Source organism: Salmo salar, chromosome 09 (assembly GCF_965601325.2).
Source record: "Salmo salar chromosome 09, fSalSal1, whole genome shotgun sequence".
Taxonomy (NCBI): Eukaryota; Metazoa; Chordata; class Actinopteri; order Salmoniformes; family Salmonidae; genus Salmo; species Salmo salar.
Window position 1 is genome coordinate 114,279,727 of NC_138299.1, and position 16,473 is coordinate 114,296,199.

General features: G+C 40.6%; 1 protein-coding gene and 1 long non-coding RNA gene across 2 annotated transcripts in view; one reads left to right on the forward strand and one right to left on the reverse strand.

The window, feature by feature from the left end:
• Positions 1–11,228, reverse strand: part of col4a3 (collagen, type IV, alpha 3) — a 148,924-nt gene extending 137,696 nt beyond the window's left edge. Inside the window, exon 1 of the mRNA XM_014213415.3 lies at positions 10,776–11,228. Within this exon, the coding sequence (XP_014068890.2) occupies positions 10,776–10,865 (90 nt within the window). The 5' untranslated portion in view covers positions 10,866–11,228. The remainder of the gene's footprint in view (positions 1–10,775) is intronic.
• Positions 11,229–11,283: 55 nt separating this feature from the next.
• Positions 11,284–15,071, forward strand: LOC106612356 (uncharacterized). The gene is made up of 3 exons (XR_001330278.3): positions 11,284–11,796; positions 13,002–13,177; positions 14,544–15,071. It is a non-coding gene; the product is annotated as an uncharacterized LOC106612356 (long non-coding RNA).
• Positions 15,072–16,473: the final 1,402 nt, after the last annotated feature.

Genomic DNA, 16,473 nt, shown 5'->3' on the forward strand with positions numbered 1-16,473 from the left:
TAAATTACTCACGATAAACGTTAACAAAAAACATAACAATTATTTTAAGAATTATAGATACAGAACTCCTCTATGCACTCGCTATGTCCGATTTTAAAATAGCTTTTCGGTGAAAGCACATTATGCAATATTCTAAGTAGATAGCCCGGCATCACAGGGCTAGCCATTTAGACACCCACCAAGTTTAGCCCTCACCAAAGTCAGATTTACTATAAGAAAAATGTTATTACCTTTGCTGTTCTTCGTCAGAATGTACTCCCAGGACTTCTACTTCAATAACAAATGTTGGTTTGGTTCAAAATAATCCATAGTTATATCCAAATAGCGGCATTTTGTTCGTGCGTTCAAGACACTATCCGAAAGGGTAAAGAAGGGTGACGCGCCCGATGCGTTTCGTGACAAAAAAAATCTAAATATTCCATTACCGTACTTCGAAGCATGTCAACCGCTGTTTAACCTGTTAGGGCTAGGGGGCAGCATTGACACGGCTGGATAAAAAACATACCCGATTTAATCTGGTTACCACTCCTACTCAGTAACTAGAATATGCATATACTTATTACATATGGATAGAAAACACCCTAAATTTTCTAAAACTGTTTGAATGGTGTCTGTGAGTATAACAGAACTCAAATGGCAGGTCAAAACCTGAGAGATTCCTTTACAGGAAGTGGCCTGTCTGACCATTTCTTGAACTTCTTTTCCATCTCTATCATTTACTAAGGATCTCTGCTCTAACGTGACACTTCCCACGTCGTCCATAGGCGCTCAGAGCCCGGGAAAAAACAGAATGTCGTCATTCCAGCCCCAGGCTGAAACACATTATCGCCTTTCTCAAGTGGCCCATCAAGAGACACTAGCTTATGCGCGTGACCCCGACCGCCCCCGCCTTTGGGATTTTTTCCTCTGTTTGCCGAAAAGGAGATTCCCTGTCGGAATATTATCGCTTTTCTACGAGAAAAATGTCGTAAAAATTGATTTTAAACAGCGGTTGACATGCTTCGATGTACGGTAATGGAATACTTAGAATTTTATTGTCACGAATTGCGCCAAGCGCGTGACACTTCTTTACTATTTCGGATAGTGTCTGGAACGCACGAACAAAACGCCGCTATTCGGATATAACGATGGATTATTTTGGACCAAACCAACATTTGTTATTGAAGTAGCTGTCCTGGGTGTGTATTCTGACGAAGACAACAAAAGGTAATTAAATTTTTATAATAGTAAATATGATTATGGTGAGTGCTAAACTTGCCGGGTGTCTAAATAGCGAGCCCGTGATGCCTGGGCTATGTACTTAGAATATTGCAAAATGTGCTTTCACCAAAAAGCTATTTTAAAATCGGAGATATCGAGTGCATAGAGGAGGTCTGTATCTATAATTCTTAAAATAATTGTTATGCTTTTTGTGAACGTTTATCGTAAGTAATTTAGTAAAATGTTAGCGAATTCCCCGGAAGTTTGCGGGGGGTATGCTAGTTCTGAACGTCACATGCTAATGTAAAAAGCTGGTTTTTGATATAAATATGAACTTGATTGAACAAAACATGCATGTATTGTATAACATAATGTCCTAGGGTTGTCATCTGATGAAGATCATCAAAGGTGAGTGCTGCATTTAGCTGTCTTCTGGGTTTTGGTGACATTATATGCTGGCTTGAAAAATGGGTGTCTGATTATTTCTGGCTTGGTACTCTGCTGACATAATCTAATGTTTTGCTTTCGTTGTAAAGCCTTTTTGAAATCGGACAGTGTGGTTAGATTAACGAGAGTCTTATCTTTAAATGGCTGTAAAATAGTCATATGTTTGAGAAATTGAAGTAATAGGATTTTTAAGGTTTTGAAAATCGCGCCACAGGATAGCCGTGGCTGTTACGTAGGTGGGACGAATTCGTCCCGCCTAGCCTAGAGAGGTTAAAATCAATTTCTATGCAATTTTTCTCGTAAAAAAGCGATAATATTCTGACCGGGATTTGGTGTTTTAGTACTTGGTGTTTTAGTACAAAGAGAGAGAAAATAAAAATATGGGGTCGCCTCGTGCACGGGCCTCAGTCTCATTGTCCTCTGATAGACCACTTACTAAAGGCGCTAATGTTTTTCAGCCAGGGGCTGGAATTACATCATTCAGCTTTTTCCCGGGTTCTGAGAGCCTATGGGAGCCGTAGGAAGTGTCACATTACAGCAAAGATCCTCAGTTTTCAATAAAGAGAGTCAAGAAGAACAAGAACTTGTCAGACAGGCCAGTTCCTGTAAGGAATCTTCTCAGGTTTTTGCCTGCCATATGAGTTCTGTTATACTCACAGACACCATTCAAACAGTTTTAGAAACTTTAGGGTGTTTTCTATCCAAAGCCAATAATTATATGCATATTCTAGTTTCTGGGCAGTAGTAATAACCAAATTAAATCGGGTACGTTTTTATCCGGCCGTGTAAATACTGCCCCCTAGCCCTAACAGGTTACAAAATATATATTGTGTAGTGGAGCTGCATAAGTGTTGCTCTCCACTTTCTGGAGGATCAAGCTTTGAAATCAGTGAAATTAGAGTATGATAGCCAAAGAGATGGAGAGAACACCTGTCTCCGGATTACATGTTCAAAGTAAGGGCAACCGTGGCTTGGAATTCCTGACAGGGAGACGCGTCCATCATGCATGATCATGTATACAGGTAAGATAGATAGCTACATTTTCAGACATTACACATTTCCAATTCTGACATGAAGTGGTTTCATTTCAAGCTAAAGTGTACTGTTAGCTAGCTAACATTGAACCTGGTTGGTTAGCGCCCAGCACTGTGGCATTGTTGGCACTTTGTTCATTGTTGTTTAACTAGCTAACGTTAGCTGGCTGGCTCATTAGCTAAAGTTATGTGACATGTGTACAACACCCGTTGAATATGGCCGGTGTCAGTAAACGTCTGCAAAAAAGTGTAATGAAATTGTTACCAGCAGAGCTGGTTAGACAGTTTTTATGTTATCCATAGGTAAACAAATCATTGGCCAGAGCGTCAATTGTGCAACACCCTATGGGACTCAGAGCTAAAAAATGAATCACGGCCAGTGAAACAGCCTGGAATCGAACACGGGTCTGTAGTAACACCTCTAGAAATGAGATGCCGCTGCACCACTCGGGAGCCCAAAGAATATACATGTCAATCTCAAAGTGGAGGAGAGATTGACTTTATCACTACCTGTATTTGTGAGAGGTATTGACATGTTGAATGCACCGAGCTGTCTGTTTACAACTAGCACACAGCTCAGACAACCATGCATACCCCACACAACATGCCATCAGAGATCTCATCACAGTCCACAACAAATTATGGGAGACTACATGGAACTCTATTCCACACCAGGTAACTGATACAAGCAGTGCTTTTTTTTTTACATTTAACCTTTATTTAACTAGGCAAGTCAGTTAAGAACAAATTCTTATTTACAATGTCCACCTATCAGGCAACATTGGGTTAGCTGCCTTCTTCAGAGGCAGTATGAGAGATTTTTATTTTGTCAGCTCAGGGATTTGATCCATCAACCTTTCGGTTCCTGGCCCAATGCTCTAACCACTAGGCCACCTGCCACCCCTTAATAACACATGATAACACATGATAACATAAGCACTATACACACACACGTACACATGGATTTTGTGTTGTGGAAGGGGAGTAGGGGCCTGAGGGCACACACTTTGTGTGTTGTGAAATGTGTTATGAATGTATTGCAATGTTTTTAAAATTGTATAACTGCCTTTATTTTGCTGGACCCCAGGAATAGTAGCTTCTGCCTTGGCAGCAAATGGGGATCCATAATAAATTCAGCCTACGGACTTTGTTTGATGTCAGTCTTCATTGAGAATACCTGTGCTGGGGGACATCTGGTGCTGGCAGCAAGATGATGCTGGCAGGCTTTAATACATTTAAATCAAATCAATTGCACTAAGTCATTGTCCTTTTTGTTTGCTGTCACAGTTTACCATAAGGTGTCAAAAATTACCAAACTAAATTTAGAACTAGTACTTCATTCATTTTCTGTCCGGATACTTTTTTACTCTTAAGTAGTTTCCTAAGAAATAACATTTTACTTGAGTAAATTACAATCTAAGTAACATTACTTTTACTTAAGTACAGATTTTCAGCATCCACCTCTGCAAGTTATACATAGCCTAACTGTAAAACGTGTGCGAGCATCCCCCCTGAAGACATTTTATCGTTCTCACAGTAGGCCAACATCTGTCAATCAACTGATGGCCCAAATCAGTTCATCAATTTAGCCAGGGAAACAAACAGTAGTTTGTCGTTTTTCACACCTTTCATTGTGTGACTATTGATAAGCTAATGGGACTGTATGAATTGGGCTCTAAAAAACACTGCCTGAGTTTTTTTTTTTTTTACATGCAACATACCGTAAAATCGGTTTGTTAAGGTTATTAGCTGAGATCTGAAGACTTGTATTAGCGCCACATACGAATGCCTAGCCTTTAGTTCCGCAGGCTAACACACTGCTAGTGCGCAGGAGACCTGAACTTGAACCCACCCAGTCAGTATCACCAGGCACCATAAGCCTCACTCCAGATTTTTCTTATAAAACAATTATTTTTCTATAATAAGTATTTATTTATTTTGAAGGCATGTTATGAATGATGTTGAATAAATGTGTTGTGAATGTTGTATGAATGATACTGCAGCGTTCTTGAAGGTGTCATGACTGGTTTCATAAAGGTGTTATGAATACCTTGTGTATAACCCCTTCATATAAAGTGTTAACAAAAATGTTGTCCATAGTTTATAGCATGGCAAAGATAACATTTTTTTTTGTTTTAAGGCCATATGAATTGACTTAGTCACTAGACTGTGACATGAGACTGTGTGACTCCACACACCTGGAAAATATGATATATTCTGTCTCTCTGCCTCTCTCTGTCCATCTTACCCTTTTGCCCAGAGGCAGATAGTTATTTTGAACAACTTTCTGCAGAACGCTATTTCCTCTTTAACATTCCAATAGTTTTCTATATTTCCTGCATTTCTGCTACTGAAAGCAGTCTTAAACTAGGTCATTGATGTTTTGGAACTTCAAAAGTTGTCTTCTGTTGCGGTAAGTCTATGCCTTAGGCCGTCTGTTTTGTAGAGGCTATATGCCACAATACAAAATGAGTTGAAAAGATAAAGCACCACATATATTTGCTGTATTTATGTTTCCCATTACAATGGGGTTTAAATATACAGATGGATCAATACAAACTTATTCTGTATTATACTGAACAAATATATAAATGCAACATGCAACAATTTGAAAGATTTTACTGAGTAACATTTCATATAGGGAAATCAGTCAATTGAAATAAATTAATTAGGCCCTAATCTATGGATTTCACATGACTTGAAATACAGATATGCATCTGTTGGTCACAGACACTGTGCCTTAAAAAAAGTTAGGGGTGTGGATCAGAAAACCAGTCAGTATCTGGCTTGACCACCATTTGTTTCATGCAGCGCGACACATCTCCTTTGCATAGAGTTGATCAGGCTGTTTATTGTGGCCTGTGCAATTTGGCTGTGCAAAGTTCCTGGATATTGGCGGGAACTGGAACACACTGTGGTACACGTCGATCCAGAGCATCCCACACATGCTCAATGGGTGACATGTCTGGTGAGTATGAAGGCCATGGAAGAACTGGAACATTTTCACCTTTCAGGAATTCTGTACATATCCTTGCGTCATGGGGCCGTGCATTATCATGCTGAAACATGAGGTGATGGCAGCGGATGAATGGAACGACAATGGGCCTCAGGGTCTAGTCACGGTGTCTCTGTGCATTCAAATTGCCATCGATAAAATGCCATTGTGTTTGTTGTCCGTAGCTTATACCTGACCATACCATAACCCCACCACCACGGGGTACTCTGTTTACAACGTTGACATCAGCAAACCACTCGCCCACACAACGCCATACGCATGGCCTGCGGTTGTGAGGCCAGTTGGTCATACTGCCAAATTCTTTATAATGACGTCGGCGGCAGCTTATGGTAGAGAAATCAACATTAATTTCTCTGGCAACAGCTCTGGTGGACATTACTACTGTCAGCATGCCAATTGCACGCTCCCTCAAAACATGTGTGGCATTGTGTAGTGTGACAAATCTTCACATGTAATGTCCCCAGCACAAGGCGCACCTGTGTAATGATCATGCTGTTTAATCAGCTTCTTGATATGCCACACCCATCAGATGCCTGGATTATTTTAGCAAAGGAGACAAACTCACTAACAGGGATGTAAACACATTTCTGCACAACATTTTAGAGAAATATGCTTTTTGTGCATATGGAACATTTCTGGGATCTTTTATTTCAGCTCATGAAACATGAGACCAACACTTTACATGTTGTGTTTATATTTTTGTTCAGTGTATAAACTGAAAAAAAGTAGTTTTAAAGACTGCAGATAACCTTAGTACCACTAAGTGGTGCTCATAGGTCTCTTCCCCAGTGGATGAGCACTAGTCCTTCAGAGGGGGTGAACATTGTATCTCGGGCAGTAATGAGTTCCTAGTCCAGAGTCGCAATACTGAACCTGTGTAGTCATGACTAGTACAGGTGATATGGAATCTATGATGCCCAAGAGGTGAGGCTGCGGAGCACGCAGCACACTGACTGTCTAAATGCAGAGTGATCTGAGATTCACAGTGACAAGACTGAGCCTGTGCCCCATCAGATGTCTACTGCAGATAACAGCCGCTGTAAAACAAATACACACGACAAGGAGAATTGTTCTCACAGCAAACTTACACTGTGAACACAAGCCACCCTTACACCAGCCTGGCCCTCTTCTCACCATACACACGCACAAATGTACATGCACACACACACACTGAGGACAATATTAACACACTCTAATTTGAGCATTATACTTTATACCTGCTGCCTCCATAACATCCCTCCCTCACCCCACCCCCAGTCTGCCATACATATAGGCTATATATTTAAAGATCTAAATACGCACTTTCAATCAGGAGTTGGCTATCCAATTTTAAACTGCATAGACATCAATCCTTTATTCGTCATATATTGTTATAATGATCAAAGCATTGTGCAAAGCCTGTGGTGGAGCGGTTTCGCTCCAGGCCAGTCACAAATATGCCTTCTCTGTTGAGCTTGTCTTAAGTCCAGGACTACGTTTATTCTGTGTCCGGGAAACCATCCCTTAACCTTCCACCAAGCCTTGCCTGAAGCAATTTCCCACACCAATGGACTTGATCAACAATAAAAACTATTTAAACATTAGTACCAACATTCAAAATACGTTAGAGATGCCCAGTACAGTTCTCCAGCAAAAGACTGTTTTAAATTTACAAAAAAACAAAGTCAATATGTTGAAATTGCCACATATGCATGCATACATCCTTCCTACCGGTCGCCCCAACAGGAATTAAACCCATTTAAAAAATTGTATTTAACCTTTATTAAACTAGGCAAGTTAAGAACAAATTCTTATTTACAATGACGGCCTACCCCAACCAAACCCGTGGGACTTGGCATTGCAAGCGCCATGCTTAACCTAGTGAGCCACCTACTAATTTCAGCTATAGATGAGTCATAATGTCTGGAAGAATGGACCCATTGACAATCAAAAGGCATTTATGCTTGGTCTTCTCAGCATAAAATGAAACGTTCAAAGCATTCTTGGGCCCACAAAAACTACTGATAGGATCAAACTAAGAATCTGTTGCATGGTTGCCTCCGCGAAGAGGAATGTATCAGGCCCACATTTCTGTTTTTCTTTGCATTTTTTTGGTACAAAAACACATTAAATGTGCAAAACAAATGTTATTGGAACATTTTCACCACACATTCTTGTAACCGTTATGGTATGTCCCTCTACTAATGGTTATTAAATAATATTGGGCATTTAACAACATTAACAGTATGTTGTCATGATAAAATTAGCTGAAAACCAAATTGGGTCTTCATAGGACTGTTTATTTATTTTGGGGGGAGGGTAGATCAGCTTCAATATTGCAGATACAGTGCATTCGGGAAGTATTCAGACCCTTTCACTTTTTCCAAATGTTGTTATGTTACAGCCTTATTATAATTATTTTCCTCATCAATCTACACACAATACCCCATAATGACAAAGTAAAAACATGTTCACATTGTTTTGCAAATTTATTACAAATTAAAAACAGAAATATCTTATTACATAAGTATTCAGACCCTTGTCTATGAGACTCGAAATTGAGGTCAGGTACATCCTGCTTCCATTGATCATCCTTGAGATGTTTCTACAACTTGATTGGAATCCACCTGTGGTAAATTCAATTGATTGGACATGATTTGGAAAGGCACACACCTGTCTACATAAGGTCCCACAGTTGACAGTGTATGTCAGAGCAAAAACCAAGCCATGTGGTCAAAGGAATTGTCCATAGAGCTCCGACACAAGATTGTGTCGAGGCGCAGATCTGGGGAAGGGTACCAAAAGATTTCTCCAGGATTGAAGGTCCCCAAGAATACAGTGGCCTCCATCATTCTTAAATGGAAGAAGTTTGGAACCACCAAGACTCTTCCTATAGCTGGCCGCCCTGCCAAACTGAGCAATCGGGGGAGAAGGGCCTTGGTCAGGGAGGTGACCAAGAACCCAATGGTCACTCTGACAGAGCTCCAGAGTTCCTCTGTGGAGATGGGAGACCCTTCCAGAAGGACAACCATCTCTGCAGCACTCCACCAATCACACCAAATGGAAGCCACTCCTTAGTAATAGGCACAACAGCCCGATTGGAGTTTGCCAAAAGGCACCTAATGGACTCTGACCGTGAGAAACCAGATTATCTGGTCTGATGAAACCAAGATTGAACTCTTTGGCCTGAATGCCAAGCGTCACATCTGGAGGAAAACTGGCACCATCCCTACGGTGAAGCATGGTGGTGGCAGCATCAGGCTGTGGGAATGTTTTTCAGTGGCAGAGACAGGGAGACTAGTCAGGATCAAGGGAAAGATGAACAGAGCAAAATACAGAAAGACCCTTGATGAAAAACTGCTCCAGAGCGCTCAGGACCTCAGACTGGGGTGAAGGTTCACCTTCCAACAGGACAATGACCCTAAGTACACAGCCAAGACAATACAGGAGTGGCTTCGGGACAAGTCTCTGAATCTCCTTCAGTGGCCCAGCCAGAGCCCGACTTGAACCTGATCGAATATATCTGGAGAGACCAGAAAATAGCTGCGCAGCGACGCTCCCGATCCAACCTGACAGAGCTTGAGAGGATCTGCTGAGAAGAATGGGAGAAACTCCCCAAATACAGGTGTGCCAAGCTTGTAGCGTCATACCCAAGAAGACTCAAGGCTCTAATCACTGCCAAAGGTGCTTCAAAAAAGTAATGAGTAAAGGGTCTAAAAATTTCTAAAAACCTGTTAACGATTTGTCATTATGGGGTATTGTGTGTAGATTGATGAGGGGGGGGAAACAATTTAATCTATTTTAGAATAAGACTGTAACGTAACAAAATGTGAAAAAAGTCATCTGGATACTTTCCGAATGCACTGTATATTTATACATACATTCCTAATTTCCTCTTTCTTCATTTGCTGGATTTTCACCCACAGCGGCCAATCCACCGTTCATTCTTAACTCCAACCCTCCAATGTCCACAGATTAACCCATCTTTCCCAGTGTAATGCCATTTTGTCATTTCCTTTTGCAATACATCCCTCCATTTTACTGTGACGTCTTACGAGGGTCCTGAACATCCCTATTTGTAAAGATTTTACTGATATTGCCCTAAAAATAAATACTTTACCCAAGAGTATAATGACATTTCCCATTGACTGATCGTGTTTTTTCAGATCCCCTAACAATTCAGTTTGCAGGTCCATCTGAATCCTGAACAACCATTCCTGAACCTGACTCCAAAAGCGAGCAACCGATGCAAAAAGCGAGCAACCGATGGACAGTACCAGAAAATATGTTCCATAGATTCTGTTTCCTCCAGGCAGTCTGCACAAGGCTGACTGTTCAATGCCCCATATTGAGCATTCTTTTTGTAGGAAGTATAGAGTAATACAGGTGTGCGCTGCTCATGAGAATATCAATAATTGAAATTACCATTCCCAGATTCCAGACTGTAGCTTTAAGTGCTTTTAGATGGGACAATGATGATGATTATGAAAAATGTATTAATTAACAAACAGCTTAATGAGCTATCTGTGGGGTGTGTGTGTGTGTGTGTGTGTGTGTGTGCGCGCGTGTGCGTGTGTGCGCGCGCGCAATAGCGCCTCTGTTGGAGCTGGCTGAATCTTTTTAACCATTTACATTCTACCTTATTAAAATTGTCATCACTCTACAACTAAATGCAATCTTTACCAGTAACCTAAAGCTTTGTAATACACCCGTCATGAGCCCTAGACCTGTAGAGGCAATAAATTACATCAACATAATTGAACTCTGACATCAATGCATTTTATACCCAGTTTAGCTCAACATAACGCTCCTGCTACCCTAAGTAAAAAGAAAACTAGGCTGGCTACCTGTATGAGTTAGGCTAACAATAATACGTATATTGGAGGCTATTCAGGTGACACATCATTTGAAGTAATTTCGGCTTGGATGACACGTCAACTCAGCTATATCGTCAACTCAGATTCATGTACGCAATAAACAATGGTTGAACAATATTTCCCATACAAATCAGTTATAACACATGCATGCACGATATACAGCAGACTTTACTCTAAGCTGAGCCCTTATAGACTAATTCAGCGTGGTATTTTCATACTTACATCATCTGTGTATGCAGGTGTGATGATGCCGCTGAGCAGTAGCAACACGACGCTCAGGAGCAGTGCGGAAAAAGTGAGAAAATCTGTCATTTCATTACCTACAGCAGTTCCATACAACGTTGGCGTCAGCCCCGTTTCAGTTGGTTATCTTTGTAACTGTAAAATCAATGCAGCAGCCCCCCTGAATAACTCGCTTTTAGAAATAAGAAGAAATAGTCTACTGCTCGATATCACTGCGACAGGTTTCTGCACTTTGACATCCGTAGATCCTGCGCGTGGCAAAAATAACCTCCCTCAAGACAGTGCCTTTACCTTTGAGCCCCATTCACACCTGCGACAGCTAAGTATTTTAAGGCTAAATAATACCCCCAAGTCATAGGCTAAAAAGTGGAACCACTGAAATATAATAAGAACGAGTGGGACATACAAGCGTCGAATGAAATATTGTCTATGTTGTGAAAGTGAGTACTGTCAAGTGCTGGTTTAAGAATGAGCGGTGTACAGGTTTACTTGGCTTAAATACCGTAATACTTTGTGGGTAAGCTTCAATGTTTATGTTTAGTTTTTAATTAATAATGACACATGGTGATATGTTTTATATAGTATTATATACGTTTTTCTAAGGTAGGTATATTAATCCATTTGATAATATAAAAATAAACCTGTTAAATGTATTGTCAAATGTAGTTGCGCTCTTTAAGTTCGTTACGGTATGAGGTGCGGTGGCGAAGTGTTAGCCTCTATTCTTACTACCAGTTGTTGAGCTGTGTTTCTGTTAAGATTTAGACTTGTTGGTTCAACTTTTTATTGTATATTTTTCTTCCACGATATGAAGCCAAATGACACTCAACGATTCTGAAATAGCTAGGATATTTTTGAATTTTAGCTTGACACTATTTGTGGATAAATTTGATGGTTTTTCGATTTATGGAACAAGTGCAAGCGAAAGTAACGTTACTGGTGGGACTTGGACTTGCACGACGTTTCGTCAACGGAGTGTGACACAGTGATTAAGACTGGGGTAAGCATTTTTTTATTCCATAGCAACACCTATTGCCCACAATAAAACTGGATTGGGACGATTCTCTCACCCTAGCTAGGATATGATGGGGTGAGATTTGCTCAATAGTGCCCTAGGCCTAATATACATGTATTGGGTGGCATTTGCTACGGTTTAATTCGTTGTCTCTGCCATAACTTCACGACGCGCTCAGTTATATTGTAGTTTAATTGAATTCGCAGGATTATTGCCTAGACACATTTGAACCAATTTGAATTTTTCTTGGAACATACTCAGACCATGCCTTTCAAAGTATTTTTTTACTTGAGTAATTTAGGCTACACACATGTTTGATTCAGTAATTAATTTATTATAGTTTCAAGTTTATCTGGACTACTAGCCTATTCGCAGAGCAAGGATTGGGGACCTATTTTGTCAACGTAATTCAGTATGCATGTATCACAAAATCAGCACAATGTCCCCGCAATTCTTTACACAAGCACACTTAGGTTTATCGTGAATACAGTTACAGTGGTACACCATTGAGAGCTCGCCAAATGTTGTATACATGCAGAGTAGAACAAGTTGCTGAAGTTACTTTATAACAGCAATAATAATAAGAGGTCATAATGATGATGAGCATCAATATCATTGTCATCATCATATCATAATTGGTTGTAGGTTTTGAGGTTTAGCCTAGAAATAAATGGGGCACAAGCAGTAATACTTTTGGGGGGAAATCTTCAACATGTGATCTAATAACCTGGCTTTCATTTTGATGTTTGAAAATATTCATACATTATAATGATAAAGGGTTTATCTCAGGCTGCCTGTCAATAAACAAGCTTGTTGTGGAATGAGAACTGATCCGCAAAGTCCAACTTGTTCACAGTTCATCAGGTCGAAAAAATGTGTTATGACTATGTTCAGTGTGTGTGTCTGAATTAATCTATACATCCATTCATCCACTCTCTCTACTCAGTAATTTATTGATATTAATTTTTAAAAATGAATTAATGCATTTTTAATTGCACCAATTAAGGAGATACATTTTAACCCATTTAACAAACAGATGATTTTTCAATTCAGGAATGAACATTTCTATTTGGTTTCTGAATTGACTACATTTCAATGGAATTGAATTAACACTTTTACTGTGCATCAATTTACTCTGCCTTCCTATCTGAGAGTATTTTGTCTCTTATCATTGTTTGTTTATATCACAGGAGAGGTCGAGAGGCAGAGTCACATTGTTGGTGTTACACCAATCAGAGGCAAGGCAGAGGTCAAGGGCTTGTCTGGAGGCGGGACACGCCATAAGTGGCAGAGATGATGGTCTCTACCTGCTGCACCACCTGGGCCAAACTCTCTCTCTGGTCAGATTACCAACTCACATCTTATGGTGATCCCATTGTCTCATTTTCTCTCATCTCCTTCCATTCCCATCTTCTCCAGCTTTCATCTTCTCCAAATCTCATTTTCCTCGTCCTTGGCCAAAACAATCCATAGCCCCTTCCCAGCATGGTGGCACTTTAAAATCGGAGGACAGGGTCATAATAATGGCTGGAACAGAATCAATTGAATGGTATCAAACAGATGGTTTCCATGTGTTTGATACCATTCCATTCACTCATATCCAGACATTATTAGGAGCTGTCTTCCCCTCACCATCCTCCTCTGCCCCTTCCCCCAACTAGCACCTTCTACTTTTGGTGTTTGCAGATCTGAAGGAGTCAGACAGGTGTAGCAATATAGAGGAAACTCCCCTGAGTCTATTGGAGGGCTAGGTGTAGGAAACATCATCATTTTGTTTGTACGCCTATTCATTTCCATTTCGTCAGAGCCTATCGTTTCTCTCACACTCACATACCTCTACGATAAAAAGTTCCCTTATACCAGCAACAACAAAAAAGGTTCTGGCCATGATATTTATTACATTTCCAATTACTTGTGGTCACCAACTAGTTGATCACAATCGACTGGTCGATCTTCAATGAAATTATAATGCTCATTTACAGTAGCTGTGCCTCACAAGTATTACAACAAAGTATCTATTACCAGTATGATCGTATAATTTAAATGGTATATAATTTCTAAATGGTCTGAGAAGAACGATAATGCCAGGGCAATTCAAGCATAGCCAATATGCCGTTTTTATTGGTTAATATTGCATAGGCTTACGATTTTTAAGTAACGTTTAGAAAAATCTGAGCAGTCGGCATGCATTTTGACTCAGAAAGTAATCTTGACCCAGAAAAGGTTGGTGACCACTGTTCTATAGCATAGACCCTAGGGCAGTGGTCACCAACTGGTCTATCGCGATTGACTGGTTGATCTCCAAGCCATTCCTAGTTGATCACCAAACATTTCTGTAAAAAAAAAGAAAACGATAAAGCCTTACCGGTGCTCCCTCCCTCCCCTCAGACTGACCATCAGAAGCTCACTTAGCTGTTTCTCACAAGTAATACAACAAATTATCTATTACCAATATGATCATATACAGATTTTTTTTAAATATAATTTAAAAATGGTCTGAGAAGAACAACATTGGCAGGGCAATTCAAGCATAGCCAATTTGCAGTGAAAAGGAAGTGGGCCTTTAGCCTACTGCACAAAACTCATTGCTACATAACTGTTTTTATTTGGTTAATGTTGCATAGGCTTAAGTCATGTGTATATTACATTTTTTATATTTTTGCTTTTACCCCAATTTTGTGGTATCCAATTGGTAGTTACAGTCTTGTCTCATTGCTGCAACTCCCATACAGACTCGGGAGAGGCGAAGGTCAAGAGCCATGTGTCTTCCGAAACACAACCCAACCAAGCCGCAGTGCTTCTTGACACAATGCCCAGAAGCCAGCCACACCAATGTGTCGGAGGAAACACTGTACACCTGGCAACTGTATCAGCGTGTATGTGCCCAGCCCGCCACAGGAGTTTCTAGAGAGCAATGGGACAAAGACATCCCTGCCGGACAAACCCTACACGTATGTTGGGAACATATATGTAATACATGTATTATATTTTGTATTAGCACTATGGTGACACCACCAATATAATTTAAAACGAGCATAAATAAGTCAGAAGTGGGTGTGGACAAGCCAGATGCGAGACAGGAAGATAATAGTGGCGAAAAGCCAAGGGGTGTTAATCATTTACAAAAAGAGGAGTGACCATGTATGTTATGTAAGGGTAAAACTGTATAAAAGCAGAGTGCTGAGACTGGAGAGGTCAGTTGTTCCATGGAATTGCTCGGCTTCTGTTACTTTTGTAATAAAGTGTATTTGAATTCACGAGTTCCGGTATCTGAGAAATATTTGGCCCAATATTTCCACAACAAACTCTGCCTACCCGGCAGGCCATAGAGAGCAAATCAAGTGCAACAATAGGCCTACCACTGGCCAATCAGATAGCTCAGATAACTGTCTGCACAGTGTCCTCGTGCTGATTTTATGAGTAAGTTCATGTTTAAGTTGTTATTCAGCACTGTCAACACTTTGTTCAACAGTTTTCTAAGCCATAAAATGTGTGTTTTTCCTACTTCCACTCACTCTACAACCACCACTGCAGCTGTAATTTATGAGTATAGCAAAGTGTTTCGATAACCTTGCGATGTTATTATTTGCGACTTGTGTCTTTTTTAATATAGAGTAATATTTCAACATGAATTGGTGCATGAGGCAGAAATAATGCATTGCGACTTAAGTTTCACCATCAGCTGGAAGACTGTGTCCCCTTTTCTCAGTGGAGGGAGGGAGAGAGGAGGGACGATGAGTCAGGTGAGAGGCAGCCTCACCGCTGCTCCCTCCCCAAAGACTGACCATCAGATGCAGGCCATCCCTTACCAGTTGTGGAAAACCTTTGGCCAATTTGTCGCAAATTAGTGGAAAGCTCATATTTTCCCATTCAAATTAGTTTTATGGCACTGGGTAAATATTGGCCAAACACAGCATTGGTTTAATTCAACCCAGTTGGGTTGGGTTGTGCTTCTAACCCAGCACCTTGAGTTGAACACTTGACCCAGCTGCTGGGTAAATTAGACTATATTGTTGGGTTAAAACAACCCAGTGTGTTGGGTTGTGATGTAAACACATCACATTGGGTTGGGGGATTGACCCAGTAGCTGGGTCATTTTTTTATTTTCAGTGTAAGCCTAATTTTAATTTTGCTTATATTTTTGTCTTCCCTACCATCCCACCCCCTCCCTTTCCTACACAATCAAGATACAATGTTGAATTTCTTCTAATTTATTTGCATTGCCTGCATGAACTTCAGCTGAACTTGATGTGGACATCACTGGGGCCGAGCTCCCTGTCATCCAGGACCTCTATAGGAAGCGGTGTCAGAGCAAGGCCCAACATTTTGCAAAGACTCCAGCCACCCAAGCCATAAACTGTTCTGTCTTCTACAGCATGGCAAGCGGTACCAGACCACCAAGTCTGGAACCAACAGGACCCTGAACAGCTTCTACCCCAAACCCATAACTGCTAAACAAGGCTGCTAAATCAAATGGCTACCCGGATTACCTGCATTGACCCTTTTTTGCACTGACTCTATGCACACACACTGACACCCCAACACAAACACTACATACGCCCACACACACACTCAGATCGCATGCGTGTGTGTGAGACACTATCTTAAGTGGTATTAACACAGATCTGTCTATCAGGCAGTGCCAGAGCAAATCGATAGATA